Source organism: Diabrotica virgifera, chromosome 6 (assembly GCF_917563875.1).
Source record: "Diabrotica virgifera virgifera chromosome 6, PGI_DIABVI_V3a".
Lineage (NCBI taxonomy): Eukaryota > Metazoa > Arthropoda > Insecta > Coleoptera > Chrysomelidae > Diabrotica > Diabrotica virgifera.
In genome coordinates this window covers 15,856,301-15,873,127 of record NC_065448.1, presented here as the reverse complement: position 1 = coordinate 15,873,127, position 16,827 = coordinate 15,856,301, and the positions used below count along the sequence as shown (strand labels likewise).

General features: G+C 32.4%; 3 protein-coding genes across 4 annotated transcripts in view; 1 reads left to right on the top strand and 2 right to left on the bottom strand.

Annotated features, from left to right (window-relative positions):
* LOC114325368 (15-hydroxyprostaglandin dehydrogenase [NAD(+)]-like) overlaps positions 1-706 on the bottom strand; it is a 36,409-nt gene extending 35,703 nt beyond the window's left edge. The window contains exon 1 of the mRNA XM_028273425.2: positions 575-706. The gene's annotated coding sequence lies outside the window, so the exon portion shown is untranslated. The remainder of the gene's footprint in view (positions 1-574) is intronic.
* LOC114325370 (potassium/sodium hyperpolarization-activated cyclic nucleotide-gated channel 2) overlaps positions 1-16,827 on the top strand; it is a 571,529-nt gene that overhangs the window by 243,046 nt on the left and 311,656 nt on the right. The window lies entirely within an intron of this gene.
* The window catches only part of LOC126886577 (15-hydroxyprostaglandin dehydrogenase [NAD(+)]-like), a 37,668-nt gene continuing 31,119 nt past the window's right edge, over positions 10,279-16,827 (bottom strand). The window contains exon 6 of the mRNA XM_050653530.1: positions 10,279-10,500. Within this exon, the coding sequence (XP_050509487.1) occupies positions 10,368-10,500 (133 nt within the window). The 3' untranslated portion in view covers positions 10,279-10,367. The remainder of the gene's footprint in view (positions 10,501-16,827) is intronic.

The window sequence follows — 16,827 nt, the reverse complement described above, 5'->3', positions numbered from 1 at the left end:
TTCAAAAATCTATCGAATGTTACCAAACATGACCCCCACGGAGAGGGGTGGGGGTAAATTTAAAATTTTAAATACAAATCCCACGATATTTCGCAAAATAAACTGCAAAATACACTTAATCAATATTTTTGAAAAATCTGTCGAATGGTACCAAACACTACCCCCCACAGAAGTGGGGGAGGGTTACTTTAAAATCTTAAATAGCAGCCCCAAATTTTTTGTTCCATATTTGGATTCTTTACGTAAAAATAAGCAACTTTTATTCGAAACATTTTTTCGAATTATGGATAGATGGCGCTATAATCTAAAAAAAAAACGATTGTTGGAAATGGAAAATTGAATTAAAAATGGAAAGTACCCACTAAAATGGAAAACTTTACTTAACTTTTTTTGGTTTTACTACCTACTCTTCACAACCCAATAGATCCCCAAAGCGCTCGAGTGACTACACATTTAGCATACTTCGCTCCCCTACTATATTGTAAATTAAAATTTTTTTAAAATTAATAAGTGTCTAATAACCATATTGCTTATCCTAAACTTACATCAAAATACGTAAGATAATGGTACTTACCCACTTTTACTTTGACACTTTGACTGTAAGGTAGACACTATCGATAGCTATTTATGAAAACTTCAACGACAATCTTAGCACAAAATCAAGTTATGTAAATCCGTTAACAAGGAAGTTTCCACTAATGTAAAATCGAACAAGCCAGTCTTAAATATCAATTAGCTCTTGTACTTTTTTTTGTCGCTCGTTATTTATTGTTGTTTATCAATGGGAGTCCTCTAAAATTAAACATGTGTGATTGATATTTAATTTATTTTTCATCCAACATTAGATGAGTAGTGGTAATTATTTTAAGATGTGGTACTTTCAGATTAAAGGAAGTCAATAATTTTTTTTAATATAATTTAGTGGCAATTAGAGAATTGAGTTTTAAAAGGGTGGTTCAAGGTTGTGTTGTGGTGGCTGAGGACTATGGATTCTGAGCGAGCGGATTTTCAAATCATTACACAATTACTCATTACACATTGCAAAAAAATGATAATATGCTCCCAGCACATCATTTTTTTATCTACAAACTATTTTTCATTCAGGACATTGATTCATTTTTCAATGGCAGAATTAATTTAAATTGATTAAAAGTTTCACGTAAATTGACCATTAGACACACTTTAACTACATTATACAATTCATTCATAATTACATAACATATCCCAAGAGAACGGCAGTTCTCGCCAGTGGCGCACAATCCCCCTACACGCGACACTATATATCCACGAAATTTTCGATTTTATAACTCTGACTGAATTGAAAATTAGGCCAAATCCCACCTTAAAGTTCAGGAAAAGACTCACCCATCCATATGTCAACCATCCATTTTGGTTCAAGGGTGTGGATTTTACGGCCCTTCCTATTTAGGGTCTGTTTTTCGTTCTCGTCCCCAAAACTCCCAAAAATTTCGAAAATTTAAGTCCGACCTTTGCAGCTTATGATAGTACTGATCATTACGTTTCCAACGCATACCTAATTTTAAAAATCGGTTATACCATTCAAAAGTTACGAAGCTCAGAAATATGACTCAATTTCTATTTAAAAAAGGGAAAATGTTTGTGAATATGCATATATTAATATATGTATGTGGAAAAGTTAAACCGATCTGAATTTTTTTTTCTGTGTTTGAAGAGGGGGTCAGGGCCGATTCAGAATCGGTGTAGTTTGTGTAGTTTATGACTTTTGACCACCCATAAGCCAGCTATAGGACTTGGTAGGTACAAACCGGCATATATTTTGGGGGTATATATCTTCGGTTTAAGAAGAGACAGGAGACCCGCACATATACTAAATTAATAGTGTTGAGGTAAGCTTTCAAATGGTGTCTTAGCCGTCAGGATCAGATATACAAACCGCTCAGTATAGCCGAATAACTGAAAAACTAAATTTGAAAATTTTGGTTTTTCGACAATTACTCAAAATTTCAACGTACGAATTGCGCCAATAACTGAGCGTTTGTAGAAGGGCTCTAGGCGTATCTAACGGTGTATACCTCATATAAGGGAAAATTCGAATTTTTAACTTATAGGTTTCATAAGTATGATCAAATATATTTTGAGAAAAAACAGTTTTTCAAGCTCAATAATTCCTGTAATACCTTCAGTTATCATACTTGACCTTTGATGCATCAGATAGTACTTGTGAATACGTTTCAAACTCATGTTTAGTGATCAAAATCGGTTAAGGCGTTTAGAAGTTATTAAGCTACAAAAGAATAATCCAATTAACCATTATCCCCAAAATGGTTTATGTAGTTGTAGTGGTTACGACGCTAAATTTGATCGGGCAACGGGCAATCCAAATTCATTTACCGGTCATTCCAATATTTTTTTTTCAAATCCACGAGGAAAAATTTCCTGTAGTTGGCTGTATACCATTACAAAAACATAAAATCCTTTATAAAAGGTATATTTGTTAAAATCCCTATACAGGGCTACATCAAAGACAGAACTAGTTTTCGATCGGTTGACCGATCATCATCAGTGCAATCTTAGAATCTACATGCAAGCCACCAAAGTAAAAATAACAGGGTAAAAACCCTTTACAATTGATCCGTCATCGGAACATATGACAAAGATGTGAATTATAACATGGATGATTAAGATATCCAATGTTTTTCGCCCGAGGTACCAATGAGCTCTATCTGACAAGTTCACATCATGACTGTATGGAAGCAAGTGAAAAAATGACCCTGACCCCCTATGGAAGCAAGTTCACTTGCTTCCATAGGGGGTCAGGGTCGCACTGATGATGATCGGTCAACCGATCAAAAACTAGTTCTGTCTTTGATGTAGCCCTGTATAGGGATTTTAACAAATATACCTTTTATAAAGGATTTTATGTTTATGATTTTTTTTTCAATCTATTGCGAATAGAAAAAAAATCTAGTGTACATTCGATGTACACTATATCATTTTTGGGAGATAATGCCACAAAGGCGACCATTTATAAAGCTTAACGTGTAATCAAGAAACATTACATTGAACTTAATACATTTTATTTGTAAATAACTTTGAAAAACTCCTGATACAAGAATAGAAAAAAACCGCTAAACGCCGTAAGAATGAGTGGCGCATACAATATTTCAGCTAAAAAAGATCTGATATGAATATTACGTGGCGCAAAAATGTATTTTCATTTGATTCAAAATAAAGTTCTAGTTTTATTTTAAAAGATTTTTTCATAATATTTGCTAAATTTGAAATAAATGCGCCACAAAAGAGCTTCAAAATTTAAACTGTATCAAAGTTACTCTTTTGTGGCGCGTTTTACTTCAAATTGAGCAAATATTATGGAAAAATCTTTTAAAATAAAACTGGAATTTTATTTTGCATCAAAATGAAAATACATTTTCTCTCTACGTAATATTCATATCAGATCTTTTGTAGTTGGAGTATTGTATGCGCCACTCATTACGGCGTTTAACGGTTTTTTTATTCTTGTACAATATACATTCATAATACATTCATTATTACGTTAATACCAAAGAGACAGGGAGCGAAAAATTGCGGAGAGTATAGGCTAATAAGTTTAATGAGCCATACATTAATAGTACGTTCTTTAACGGTAAAATATTGCAAAACCTCTAAATTTTAATGAACCGCTTGGATTGACATGAAATTTGGCATACACATAGCTAACAAGTCAAAGAGAAAAAGTGATACTCTACCGATATGTGCTTTGGCCCTGGGGGGTGGTTTTCACCCCCTTTTGGGTGTGAAAAAATATTCGTCCAAAGTAAGTCCGGAAATGGATAAACTTACTAATTTTACGTAACTTTTGTTCTATAAAGTTTTTTCACCAAGTCAATACTTTTAGAGTTATTTGCCAGTGAATATGTTCATTTTTTCAACAAAATAACCACGCTTTTAGGCGGTTTTTCGCAAATAACTCAAATAGTTAGTATTTTGTCGAAAAAACATTCGTAGCAAAAATATAGCCTGTAAAAAATTTAAAAAAATGGTGTATACATATATCACGTCTCTATACCTAGCAGAAGCACAGTTATAGCTAATGAAAAATAGGTTCACATTCGTCAAATTCCAAATGGAATAATTTAATGTGAAATAACCAAAAATGAAATGACCAAATTTCATGTCAATCCAAGCGGTTCTTTAAAATTTAGAGCAAAAACCGTGAAAGAATGTACTATAGAACTGTTTCTTAAAATTATACATCGCAGAATATACAAACTATGCGAAGAGAGAATACAAGACACACAGTTTGGATTCATGAAAGGCGTAGGTACAAGAGATGCACTGTTTAGTCTACAGGTATTATTCCAAAGATGCAGAGATATAACTTGCGATATTTACACCTGCTTTGTGGACTACCAAAAAGCATTTGATACAGTTCAACACCGAAAATTTATGGATGTTCTAACAAAAGCCCAAATGGATGATAAAGATCGGAGTAAAATACAAAATGTATACTGGAACCAATCAGCTAAATATTGGAGATGAGATGAACTGACAGAAGCGATCCAGATTTTGGATGTATACTTTCACCTATATTATTTAACCTATATTATTTCAGAGGAGATATTTAGTGAAGCCTTAGAAAATTGCGAACATGGAATACTCATAAATGGAGAACACCTAAACAACATCCGCTATGCAGACGACACCGTTATTTTTGCAGACAGTTTGAACAGTTTGCAGCAACTCATAAACAAAGTAAATGAAGTAAGTGAAAGATTTGTACTACAAGTCAACATATCAAAAACTAAATTTATGATCATCAGCAAAAATAAAATTAGAGACGTCCAACTGCTTATCAAGAATACACCAGTGGACCGAGTTAAACAGTATACCTATCTTGGAACCATAGTAAACGAACAATGGGATCACTAACAAGAAGTAAAATATAGAATAGAGAAGGCATTCAACAACATGGCCAAACTCTTTAAAAGTCACAACCTTAATCTGGAGATAAAAGTAAGGCTCCTACGATGTTATATCTTCTCAATATTGTACTACGGAGTTGAATCCTGGACATTCACTGAAGCGATGGAGAAAAACTTAAAGCGTTCGCGATGTGGCTATACAGGCGAATCCTAAAGATATCATGGACGGACACGATAACCAACGAGACCGTACTGCGAAGAATGGGGAAAGAAAGAGAGGTGATGTTTACAATTAAAAAGAGAAACTTAGAATATTTCGGACACATAATGAGAAACGGCACTAAATACAGATTAATGAAAATAATCCTTCAAGGCAAAGTATTCTGAAAGCGAGGTATAGCGAGAACAAGAATATTATGGTTAAATATTCTGAGAAAAGGGTTCTCCACGACAAATAATCTATTTAAAGCATCAGTTAATAAAATAATTATAGCCAAAATGATCGCCAATATTCGAAACGAATATTCGTGGCAACATGATATTTATAATATAATTTATTAGTATACATACTAGATTTATATTGAATGTTTTCTTATTCTTATTGTTGTGTTGTTTCTCTTACCCAGCTACCCTTGTCTTATGGTAAACGATCTCTTTTCTACTAGTTTTTTATAGTACATTTGAAGTTTTTTTATCAACCCTAACATAATTTTTAAAGCTTGACCTTTTATTCTATTAAGTTTTCGTAAATTAGCTATGCTAGCTGATCCTACACATTACACTAAAATCTGATTTCGACTGCAGAACGAAAAGTTTGAAAAATCCGTTTAAAGGGAGGATAAAAATATCTGGATAACATATAAAAGAACCTTGCAGTGGTGACAATATTATGCCTATAAAAACAGAAGAAGAGGAATGACGGCATGATAAAGTTATTAAATGATAAAAAATAAAAAATGTATAAACATTTACAATTTCTTTGCAACACGAAAATTCAGCAGCTGCATAATACTCTGGTTAAATCGGAGAGTACAGGAAGAGTCTATACCGGTTTTGGAGGTCTTTTTTCCATCATCAGTAGTCCCATATCCTCTTTTCTCCGCTTTCTCCAGGCATCACACTTTGAGCCTTTCCGAATTGCAAAGAAGGAAATGTCACGGGTGAGCTAGAGCCATCTATCGAAAAACAAAGTAAGTTATCAATCGGAGTAGCACAGAAAACGACAGTAAATATCGTTCTCATACCATCAGATTGGCAACAGGTGGAATACTTTCTTTGGTTACAACCTTCCGAGATTTTCAAAAGTTATAAATCATATAGGATGCCGAGGAAATTAGGATGAGAGAATTTTAAATAATTCACAACCCATCTGCTCAGCGTGGTAAAAGTTCCAACAAGAAAGATTCCTTAGTACTCCCCCTAGATGTCATAAAACTATTGGAAACATGTGCTAAAACAACAAAATGGAAGTCAGAATAGATGGAAAACTTACAAAAACTATGGACATAGACAGCGGATTAAGGGAAGGGGACTCGTTAAGCCCTATTATCTTCAATTTTCATGTATGAAATCATCAAAGAAGAAAACATATTCTGTTGCTCATAGGACGCAATATTGATAGCCCAAGATGGTATGTAAAGATTTGTCCATCGATTTAACATAAGAGCAAAAGAATGCAGTACGACAATCTCATCGCAGAAAACTAAAACAATAGTAATCAGCTATTTGCTGATATAAAACACCTGGAAATTACACTGTCCAGCTACGTAGATATAGACAAAGAAGTGAGAAATCAAGTTCAAAAAGCAAAGAGACTGACAGGATGCCTAATAACACTATAGGGCCGGCCCACACATTAACACTGAAATAAATTAAACAATTCATAAAGCCAGTGTAAGACCAATAATTTATTTATTTATTTATTTATTTATACGGGCAAGCCCAATTCGGTAATACACTAATAAGATATTGATAATTACAGTGTTGAATATATAAGAATAACATGAGAGAGTACAAAACATTTAAAAAGACATGACAAAGTAAAATAATTACAAAACATTAATTACTAACAAATAACAAGGTTATGACATTGCTAAATATTTAATTTGGTTAAATGGTTCTTAAAAACATCAACAGAGTTACCAAAAAGTAAAAGGTCACCTAGGGAGTTAGCAAGTCTTAGTGTTCTAGGAACAAAAGTAAAATATGAGTAATTATATCTATGAAAAGAAATATGAAAGGTTTGAATTTGTCTTGTTGATCGTGGTGGAACAAACAACAATATTTTAGCAAGGAGTTCAGGGCAGTAATATATGCCATTGATAATATTAAACAATACTGTAAGATCTTTACGCTTCCTACGGACATCCAGAGAAGAGATATTCAAAAATCGTTCCATATCTGTATAATTATAATTGATGTGTTTTTTGAACCCAATATATCTAAGAAAATTATGTTGAACACTATCAAGTTTGTTCTTGAAGTGTAAATAATGTGGGGACCAAACTGGAGAACAGTAGTCAAGGTGCGTCCTGACTAAAGAACAATAGAGCATTTTAATAGCGAACACGTTCGTGAAATCACGAGTTGTCCTTTTAACAAAGCCAAGCATTTTCATGGATCTTTGAGTAATATTGTTGATGTGATGGTTAAAGCTCAGAGAGGAATCAAGAACAACACCTAATCTTTAATTGAGTCTACCGTATCCAATAATTGATCATTTATGGTATAATTAAATACTGATAAATGATGATTCCGACAAAACCGGATAATGTGACAATTGTTGACATTCAAATCCATCCCATTATCAAGACACCAGTTGGCTAAATTATCTAAATCTGATTGCAATGATATTGCATCATCTTGATTATTAATGATTTGATAATATTTAAGATCATCAGCGAATAAGAGAGCAGAAGTGTTAGAGAAGCAGGTGACGATGTCGTTAATATACAGGTTAAACAAAAGTGGACCCAAATTAGAGCCCTGAGGTACACCAGAGGTTACTAGAAAAGTGTTGGAGTAATGATGATTAACCCTAACCTGCTGTGTTCTATTTGTTAGGTAACTGCCCAACCACTTCAACACAGAACCTTCTATGCCATATAATTTGAGCTTATGTAACAAAAGATCATGGTTCACCCTATCAAAAGCCTTGAAGAAGTCAGTATACACTGAATCAATCTGCAACCCCCTCTCCAAAGCTTCAGACAAGGTATCAACATAAAGCAACAAACTAAGTTCTGCTGATTTACCACAAGAAAATCCGAACTGTTGAGAATTTAGTATCCAAGAGCAGTCATAATTAAGGTAATCAGTAACAATACTCTCAAATACCTTGGGAATTGTGCCGAGAATAGAAATAGGACGATAATTCGTTATGTCAGCTTTATTACCTGCTTTGTAAATTGGAGTGACATAGGATAGTTTCCAAAAGTCAGGAAATTCCCCCAACTGAAGGGATTTATTAAAAATATGATAAAGCGGCCGAGACAGAATAAAAGAGAATCGTTTAAGAAAAATGGGAGAAATACCATCTGGCCCAGGTCCCTTATTGACATTAAGAGTTGAAAGTTTTTCGTATATTTTTGAAATTGGTATAATATAGGAAGATACACAGACCTTAGACTGTATTAAATTGTCATTATGCTTAAGAGTTTTATTACTAAAAACTGAAGAGAAATGGCTAGCAAATAAATTTGCAATATCGTTGCCATTAGAGGCTAGTGTATTGTTGAGTGACATTGAGACAGGCATACTATTATTTTCTTTCTTACTGTTTACAAATTTCCAAAAATTTTTTGGATTAGCTTGGATCGAAATCTCAGTTGAATGTATATAATTAGCATAACAATTTTTTGATAAAATTTTGCACTGAGCTTTAAGTTAACTATAGCCTGCATAATTCTCAAGAGACCTGTTACATTTGTAAATTAAATGGGCACTTTTTGTCACGTATTAATTGTGTAAGTTCACTAGAATACCAACCAGGAAATTTCTTTGTACAAACTTTTTTCAATGGAACATACATATTAAGCACACAGTAAAGAATATCATAGAAAGTACCTATCATCTCGGAAAGTTCTTTATCACTTATAAGACTGTCCCAATCAATTGCTTCTAAGTATTGATAAATGCAAGGTTATTTGATTGGAATAGATTATGAAGAGCACACATATTTGAGATAACACCAATCGCCTCCGTTTCTGCAAACGATGTATTAGGTTTAGCAGTTGCCGATGAGCAAAAGTCTTCAAGTTCCCAATCAGCTGATGGCAAGTTGTAGTCACCAAAGAGGTATAATTTAGAATTTGAATATTGTTCACCTATACTAATAAGCTGATCGAAGTGCACTTGGTACTTGTTAAGTGTAGACTTTGGTGGAATATACAATGCTCCCAAGATAAACTTACCACACAAGTGAAATAAGACTTATGCATAATGGCATATGCATCGGAAACAAGACCCAATACAGCCACAACACAAAGACTACTGAAAGCTGTAGAGATGAGAATACTGAGCAGAATTACTGGAAATACGCTAAGAGATCGAAAGAGGAGTGAAGTTATTAGAATAAAATGTAATGTACAGTGTATAAACGAACGGGCAGTAAAAAAAGAATGGAACAACCACATAAGCAGACTAGGGGAGACACGGGTGGTCAAAATAGCAAGAGATAAATCACCAATCGGTAGAAGAAGTATCGACCAACCGCGCAAAAGATGGAGTTACAACCTTCCATAGAGGTATCAATCCGCGAATGAACAAGCAGTGTTCTTAGTGTCCTCCTCTACGGAGTTGAAAGCTGGAGCCTGACAGAAGATGCCATAAAACGGTTAGAGGCGTTTGAAATGTGGTGCTACCGACGTATGTTGAGGGTCTCATATATACACCATACAACTAATATAACTATTTTCCAGAGGCTAAGAAAAGACAAAGAAATAATTAACACCGTAAAGAACAGAAAATTGGCTTAATTCGGCCACATTATGCGTAATGAAAAATACCGACTGCTGCAGTTGATTCTACAAGGCAAGATTGAGAGCAGGAGAGGCCCTGGACGTAGACGTATATCCTGGCTGGCCAATCTTAGGAAGTGGACTGGTCTAACGTCAACAGATCTATTTCGAGCTGCCGTATATAGAATAAGATGGGTCAATGTGGTCGCCAACATCTCCAGAAGATAGGCACTTTTAGAAGAAGAATGAACAAGCAGCATTGCTTATAAAGAGAAAGAAGAAGACGGTGTTTTTTTAACGTGAAATTGTCATTCATCTTGTCAGACTTATCTGCTAGCCCAAAACTTTTAAAACTTTCTTTTGGATTTATTTAAATCGCTTCTATTATAAGTACAAATACAAAAACGCCGGACTAAGAACTATATTGTTTATTAACTATTTACAACAATAGAATAAATGTAGAATCACGTTTTTGGTAGTATATGTATGTCCTAAATATCAATTAATGCTTTCTCATTGTCCTCCGATCAGGAACGTCGAGTTCGTAGGCAGGTTCCTTTCCTTCTGAGACCCAAATGCTACCATGCTCTCCTTTGGTAATGGCAGTCACCGTCCCCTGTCCAACATATTCTGGCCTAAAAGATAGATTATACAATGTTAATAGATATATTATACGTATAACAAGAAATTTAAAAATAGAAATTATAAATAATGAAATGACTGAGAGCTGTCATTCTTGTATTCTTTCAAAATCAGTATGTACAGAGCTTTTGGTGGTAACTAACTTTTCAATAAAGTCTTTCGAACATATTTCATATTCCCCGTTAGAGTGCAGTCTAACCATACTCCGGTGCAAATATTTTAATATTTGCACCATATTCTCGTTTTGTTCTGGTCCAATTCAGTCTTCGTGCGAAGCCTCTTTGAAAAGGAGTATATTCCGAAACATCAGGTGTCAGAGGATGGCAAGAGACTCGAATTGAATGAAAACTAAACGATTATTTTCATTTTTTTTATATACCATACTCTGTATTGTTCGTCAGCTATAAGTTTTCCCATGCGTCACGATTCATTTTCAAACAAATTAAGTCAAAACATAAATTGAAACGTACGCCGATGTGTGTAGTATATAGTATACAGTATAAAAAATGTATATGCACATCGACGTTCGTTTCACTTTATGTTTTGACTTAATGTGTTTGAAAATGAATCGTGACGCATGGGAAAAGTTAAAGCGGACGAACAATATTAGAGTACAAAAGACACGTTTCATAATGGGTAATCTGTGACGCATTATTGGAATATTTTCATTTTTCTAGCGGCGCCGTTTGGTACTGTGTACAAAGCGACAAGCGAGAAGTGGCGGCTGACCTTCTCGTATTCTGCATTTGTCGCTTTGTATTTTCGCTCAAGGTCACGCGCCAGCACTGGCTTGTCGGATTGTACCTCGGTTAATAGATTACTTGATTCGCTGTCGACATTCTTTTTCACTCATTTCATCGTTCCCCGTTAGAGGACAGTCTGACCATACTCCGGTGTAGATATTTTAATATTTGCACCATCTTCTCGTTTCGTTTTGATCCAAGTCGGTCTTCTTGCGAAGCCTCTTTGAAAAGGAATAGATTCCGAAACATCAGGTGTCAGAGGATGGCAAGTGACTCGAATTGAATCAAAACGAAACGATTATTTTCGTATTTAATATTATTATTTCATCTACTTTATGGAGTTTAAGTTAATACCTTTAAATATGCAGTCTTCAATTATTTAAACCCATGCACTGTTTGGTTTTGCGATTAGTGCAAGTACTCCAAACAAAAAAAATTACAACAATAATAAAACTAAATAAAATAAATTTCGACCAAGAGTCAGGATTCTGTTAACCGAGATACCATAGTATCAAGCGGCGCCGCTAGGAGGAGCTTCTCCAACAATGCGTCTCAGAATACCTTAAGAACACTTGGTCATTTTGTACTCTAAACCGAGTAAAGCATGAAAAAGAAAAATAAAATAATCGTTTTCGTTTTGATTCAATTCGAGTCTCTTGCCATCCTCTGACTCTACTTGCAATGAGTAGACTCTACTTGCAATAGCCTCTTCGACAAAGGGTAGAGACCCAGAAACACTGTGTCAGAGGATGGCAAGAGACTCGAATTGAATCAAAACGAAAACGATTATTTTATTTTTCAATAATAAAACTACTTAGTCATACCAAGAAAATATAGAAGAGACTAATTAAGGTATTGATAGATGGATACGTTAAGAAACCGAAATAGCCTATATAGGGGAGTGCAATTAGAACGAAAACATGCATTGTTTCGGAAAAATTCAAACAAGCTTATATTTTTCTAAAACTTTTTTTGTTAGTTTATATACATGTTGAAGTAAAAAGTTCTACTCGCGGATTTGGCCGCTAATTGTTTAAACACAATAAAAATTGTTTTGTATTAATAATTTTAAAAATATCGTTAAATTCATTATTTTACTTTGATCAAATATATTTCTATTTTGTTTTTGATTATACTGAATCCGAATATGGCATTGCAATTTGAAAATTCTTATACAGAAGCTCATATACAGTATGTCTGCGTAGCTAGGAACCACATAGAAAACTTTTTTATTATCAATTTTACGAAAAAAATTATTCTTCATAAAATGCTCTGGATAGTCAAAAATCTAAAAGTCAACAATCAAATATCAAATTTTATCAATTTTATACGAGTTATGTCAAAAATATGAATTTCGTTAAAGAGTAAAGTACCTTTATATTTCAGAATATCAAAAAATGCTATTATGAAAAGTTGCTTGAAATTAAAAACTATGTTTAAATATACAATTACATTATTCTAATTGAAAAAAAATTTTAAATTTTTTATCAAATTGCGGATAATCATCATCATTTTATTACAATTATGATAACTATTTTTCCACCTACCTCTACCGAAAGTATACTTTTCTGGGCCTGATTGTAGGGAGCAAAGTTGTACTTTTCCTCCCTAGGGAGGAAAATATTTTTCCTCCCTAGGGAGGAAAAGTAAAAGTGATGTCATGGTATTTCATTTATGAAATATAACTTATTGAAGCCCTGTATAATATCTAATTTCTATTACGTAAGTATCTATACATTTTAACGTTTATTTATAAAACACCCTGTATTTTGCAGAATGGTAAAAAACAGTAAATTGTTATTTTGATTTAACAATGTTTACATTAATAATTTGACTTATATTTGACAGTTGACAGTTATATGGTACCTACTTGTTAGTTTTAGTTCTAATAAATTTTGTTGGTAAGTTACATAAATAAATTAAGTAAAAATGAAAAAATGACTTGTTATTTGAGGAAGGTGGAAAAACCATATGTATAACATGAGAGTAACGTGCCTTTTCCTCCCTTGAATGATTACTGCCCTCCGCTACGCATCGGGCAGTAAACTTCATTCTCGGGAGGAAAAGTAGCACTTTCCTCCCTTGTTATACAAAGAGCTATTATTATCACTTTTACGAAAAAAAATTATTCTTCATAAAATGCTCTCCCTGGTATCAGATATTATTTTTTAATTTTATACGAGGTATGTGAAAAATATGAATTTTTCTTAAGAGTTAAGTGCCTGTATTATTCACAATATTTTAATTAGAAGGATGTAATTGAACACTAAAACAAATTTTTTAATTCCAAACAACTTTTCATTATAACAATTTTCGATATTGTGAAATTTAACGATACTTTACTCTTGGGTGAAATTCATATTTTTTGACATACCTCGTATAAAATTCATTAAATTTGATATTTGATGATTGCGTCTTAGATTATATACGATGCAGAGTATTTTATACAGAATAGCTTTTTTTCGTAAAGCTGATAATAAAAAAGTTATCAATAGGTTCCAAGTTACGCAGACATACTGTATAAGAGCTAAAAAAAAAATTTTGCTGAACATTTATTATTGTTGAAGTTTGTTATTAAATGTATTTTAGGTAAGTTTTACAGAAAAAAGTTTTGATCACTTTATATAAACAAAATAAAATTAACATGAAGTAAAACTCCCTAGTGTAGTTGGTATATTTAATAAAAATTCTAAAAAATTTTAAAAATCCAAACGGATTACGTTCAAAACGTTTTCGGACTTATCAGTCCATCATCAGTGAACTCTCTGTCCTTGCTAAATAGCCACAATGCCAAACACTGGTCAAGATGTATGTTCTAACTACATGGTGAAATCTGTTAAACAATTTGGCTTACATTGAATGCCAACGGATTAGTACTAGGTACATGATGCTCTACTCCATTAATTAAGAGATTTTTTATTATGAATAGGTCTACATTGAACTACGTTGAGTCTGTCAATCTACATTGACAGACTAAACGTAGTTCAATGTAGACCTATTCATAATAAAAAATCTCTTAATTAATGGAGTAGAGCATCATGTACCTAGTACTAATCCGTTGTCATCCAATGTAAGCTAAATTGTTTAACAGATTTCACCATGTAGTTAGAACATACATCTTGACCAGTGTTTGGCATTGTGGCTATTTAGTAAGGACAGAGAGTTCACTGATGATGGACTGATAAGTCCGAAAACGTTTTGAACGTAATCCGTTTGGATTTTTAAAAAATTTTTAGAATTTTTATTAAATATACCAACTACACTAGGGAGTTTTACTTCATGTTAATTTTATTTAACTAGATGGTATACAGCCAACCTTCGGGTATTATCCCGTTTTATTTTTTTATATAAACATTTTTTTAGCTGGTAATTTTCGGTTTTTGTATTACATTTTTGTTATCTTTCTTAATTTTCTCAAAAAGAAATAGTCGTATTTCATTTCTAAAATAAAATAATTTAGTGCATTTTAAAGATTACATCCTAAGCTTTAAAAAAGCACTTATAAAACTGTAATAGATCTGTTCAAACTTGAGTAATACCGCCTTAAATTGGTGGTAATTCTATAAAACTACGATGATTTCAAAAATTACATTTTTTTAAGACGTCATCTCATTTGAATTAAATTTTTGAGATTTTTTTTGAATGAAACATCATTTAGTACGATGCTTAAAAGGTAAATTGAGGGTTATATAAGAAAAATTGTATTAGTTACACATTTTTAAATCATTTTTAAACAAAATTCATGTAAGGCTCATTTTCCGCCCCCACCGTACTTATGCCCATACACTTTATTTCTTTTTATTATAACCATAAGATAGCTTAATTATTCTTCTTTTAGGTTCAATTTGTAAAATTTCATTTGATCCATTAGTTAAAGAATTACATTAAAATAACTCAACCGTGCACTTCGCCGTACGCTAGTTTACAGTGCACCAATGTTTGTGAGAAGGGTGACTTTAGCGTTATAAATAAAAAATTATAGAAGATACAGATTTAATTTTAGAAAATTCTTTATATAAGGCTTTTTTTTGTAAAATTTTCTGAATTTTTCAATGGTTAAGTCCGTTTTGTTCTAAAATTTATATTTCGGAGTTATTTAAAAAAATATCACACTTCGTAGTTCATTTGTTTAATAAAAAATGAAGCACCCACTTCTCGAGTAGAACTTTGTGATATGTTGTTTATTAAACATTTCTTAATGAAATTACAAAAAGTTCTATCTTGTTTGATTTTTTCCGAAGTGAAAATCTATATTGTCTCCCCTAAAATTTATTTTGGTTTTTTATAAGGTGATAAATAGATAGAGGAATAAATAAACAAACCTTCATTGACCTTGAGAAAGCATATGATTGAATTCCTAGAGAGATTATTTGGTGGGTGCTCAAAAAGAGAAGAGTCCCTCGCTAGTAATAAGATTGTGAGAGACATGTAAGCAATAGACTGATACATTTCCTGTGGAAGTAGAATTAATAGGTTAGGATAGAACAAATAGGACCATGTCCTACAAAAAGAAGAAAAATTTGAAGAGGATATGTCGTAGGTGCATTAATTGTCAGTGTTTTTGTTTCAATTCGGTAACAGCGTCATAGTATGACGTCATTTCGATCAAGTTTTGATATCGTCAGGTAACAGATAGCTGAATACGAATTCCAACACAAATCTAATAAACGTCTTTAGAATGTTGCCCAGCTAAGTGGCAGCGAACAAAGGTGCCATCTACTTTAATGGCCATGAAAGAAAACATATTAATTCTCGTTTTCTGTCCTTTGCTCTACATGATATGTGCAAATATTTACATCTTCTAGAAAAGCTTTCTATTACTTCAATGTATTTATGACAATATATTTAGGATTTGCGATTTGTTTATTATGTATATCCGCGAAAACTATATTTTCTAAAAATAAGCGTCTCATATTATTATAGTAACATGTAGTAAAAACTAGCACGCCATTTATCAAATAGTTATTGCTTTAGCTAAAAATGTATTAGGAGTTATTTTCTCCAAATAAAAATAATTTCTTCAGTCTCCAAAAAATTATTAAAAGTTACTTTCTGAGATGTACCAGTGACATATTATTATATAAACTATATATATATATATATATATATATATATATATATATATATATATATATATATATATATATATATATATATATATATATTGTTATATTTCTATGTGATATGAAAATTAAAATTTGATAATTATAAACAGAATTCAATTTAATATAAAATATTTTCAATTTTCTCAACCACGGGCATATAAATTTAGAACAACCTGTATACAACAAATTGTTATATTTAATTTTAAGAAGTGATTAAATAAGACTCAAGTGAAATCGTTAAAAGGTCATTAAAATTTGTATATAGTAGAAAGTAATTTTAGAATGGGAATTAACTATTTTCTTTGAAATCCATTAAGCATATTTAGAAAGTTTAAAAATTGGTTTTGAGGAATACTGCGAATGAGAGTTGGTGGTGGAATTTTGGTTTGTGAATCTGGAAGGGATATTTAGAAAGTAGGGGAATGAATGACAAATAGAGATCAGAATGTTTTGAGCTGTCGAGAAGTGAAGT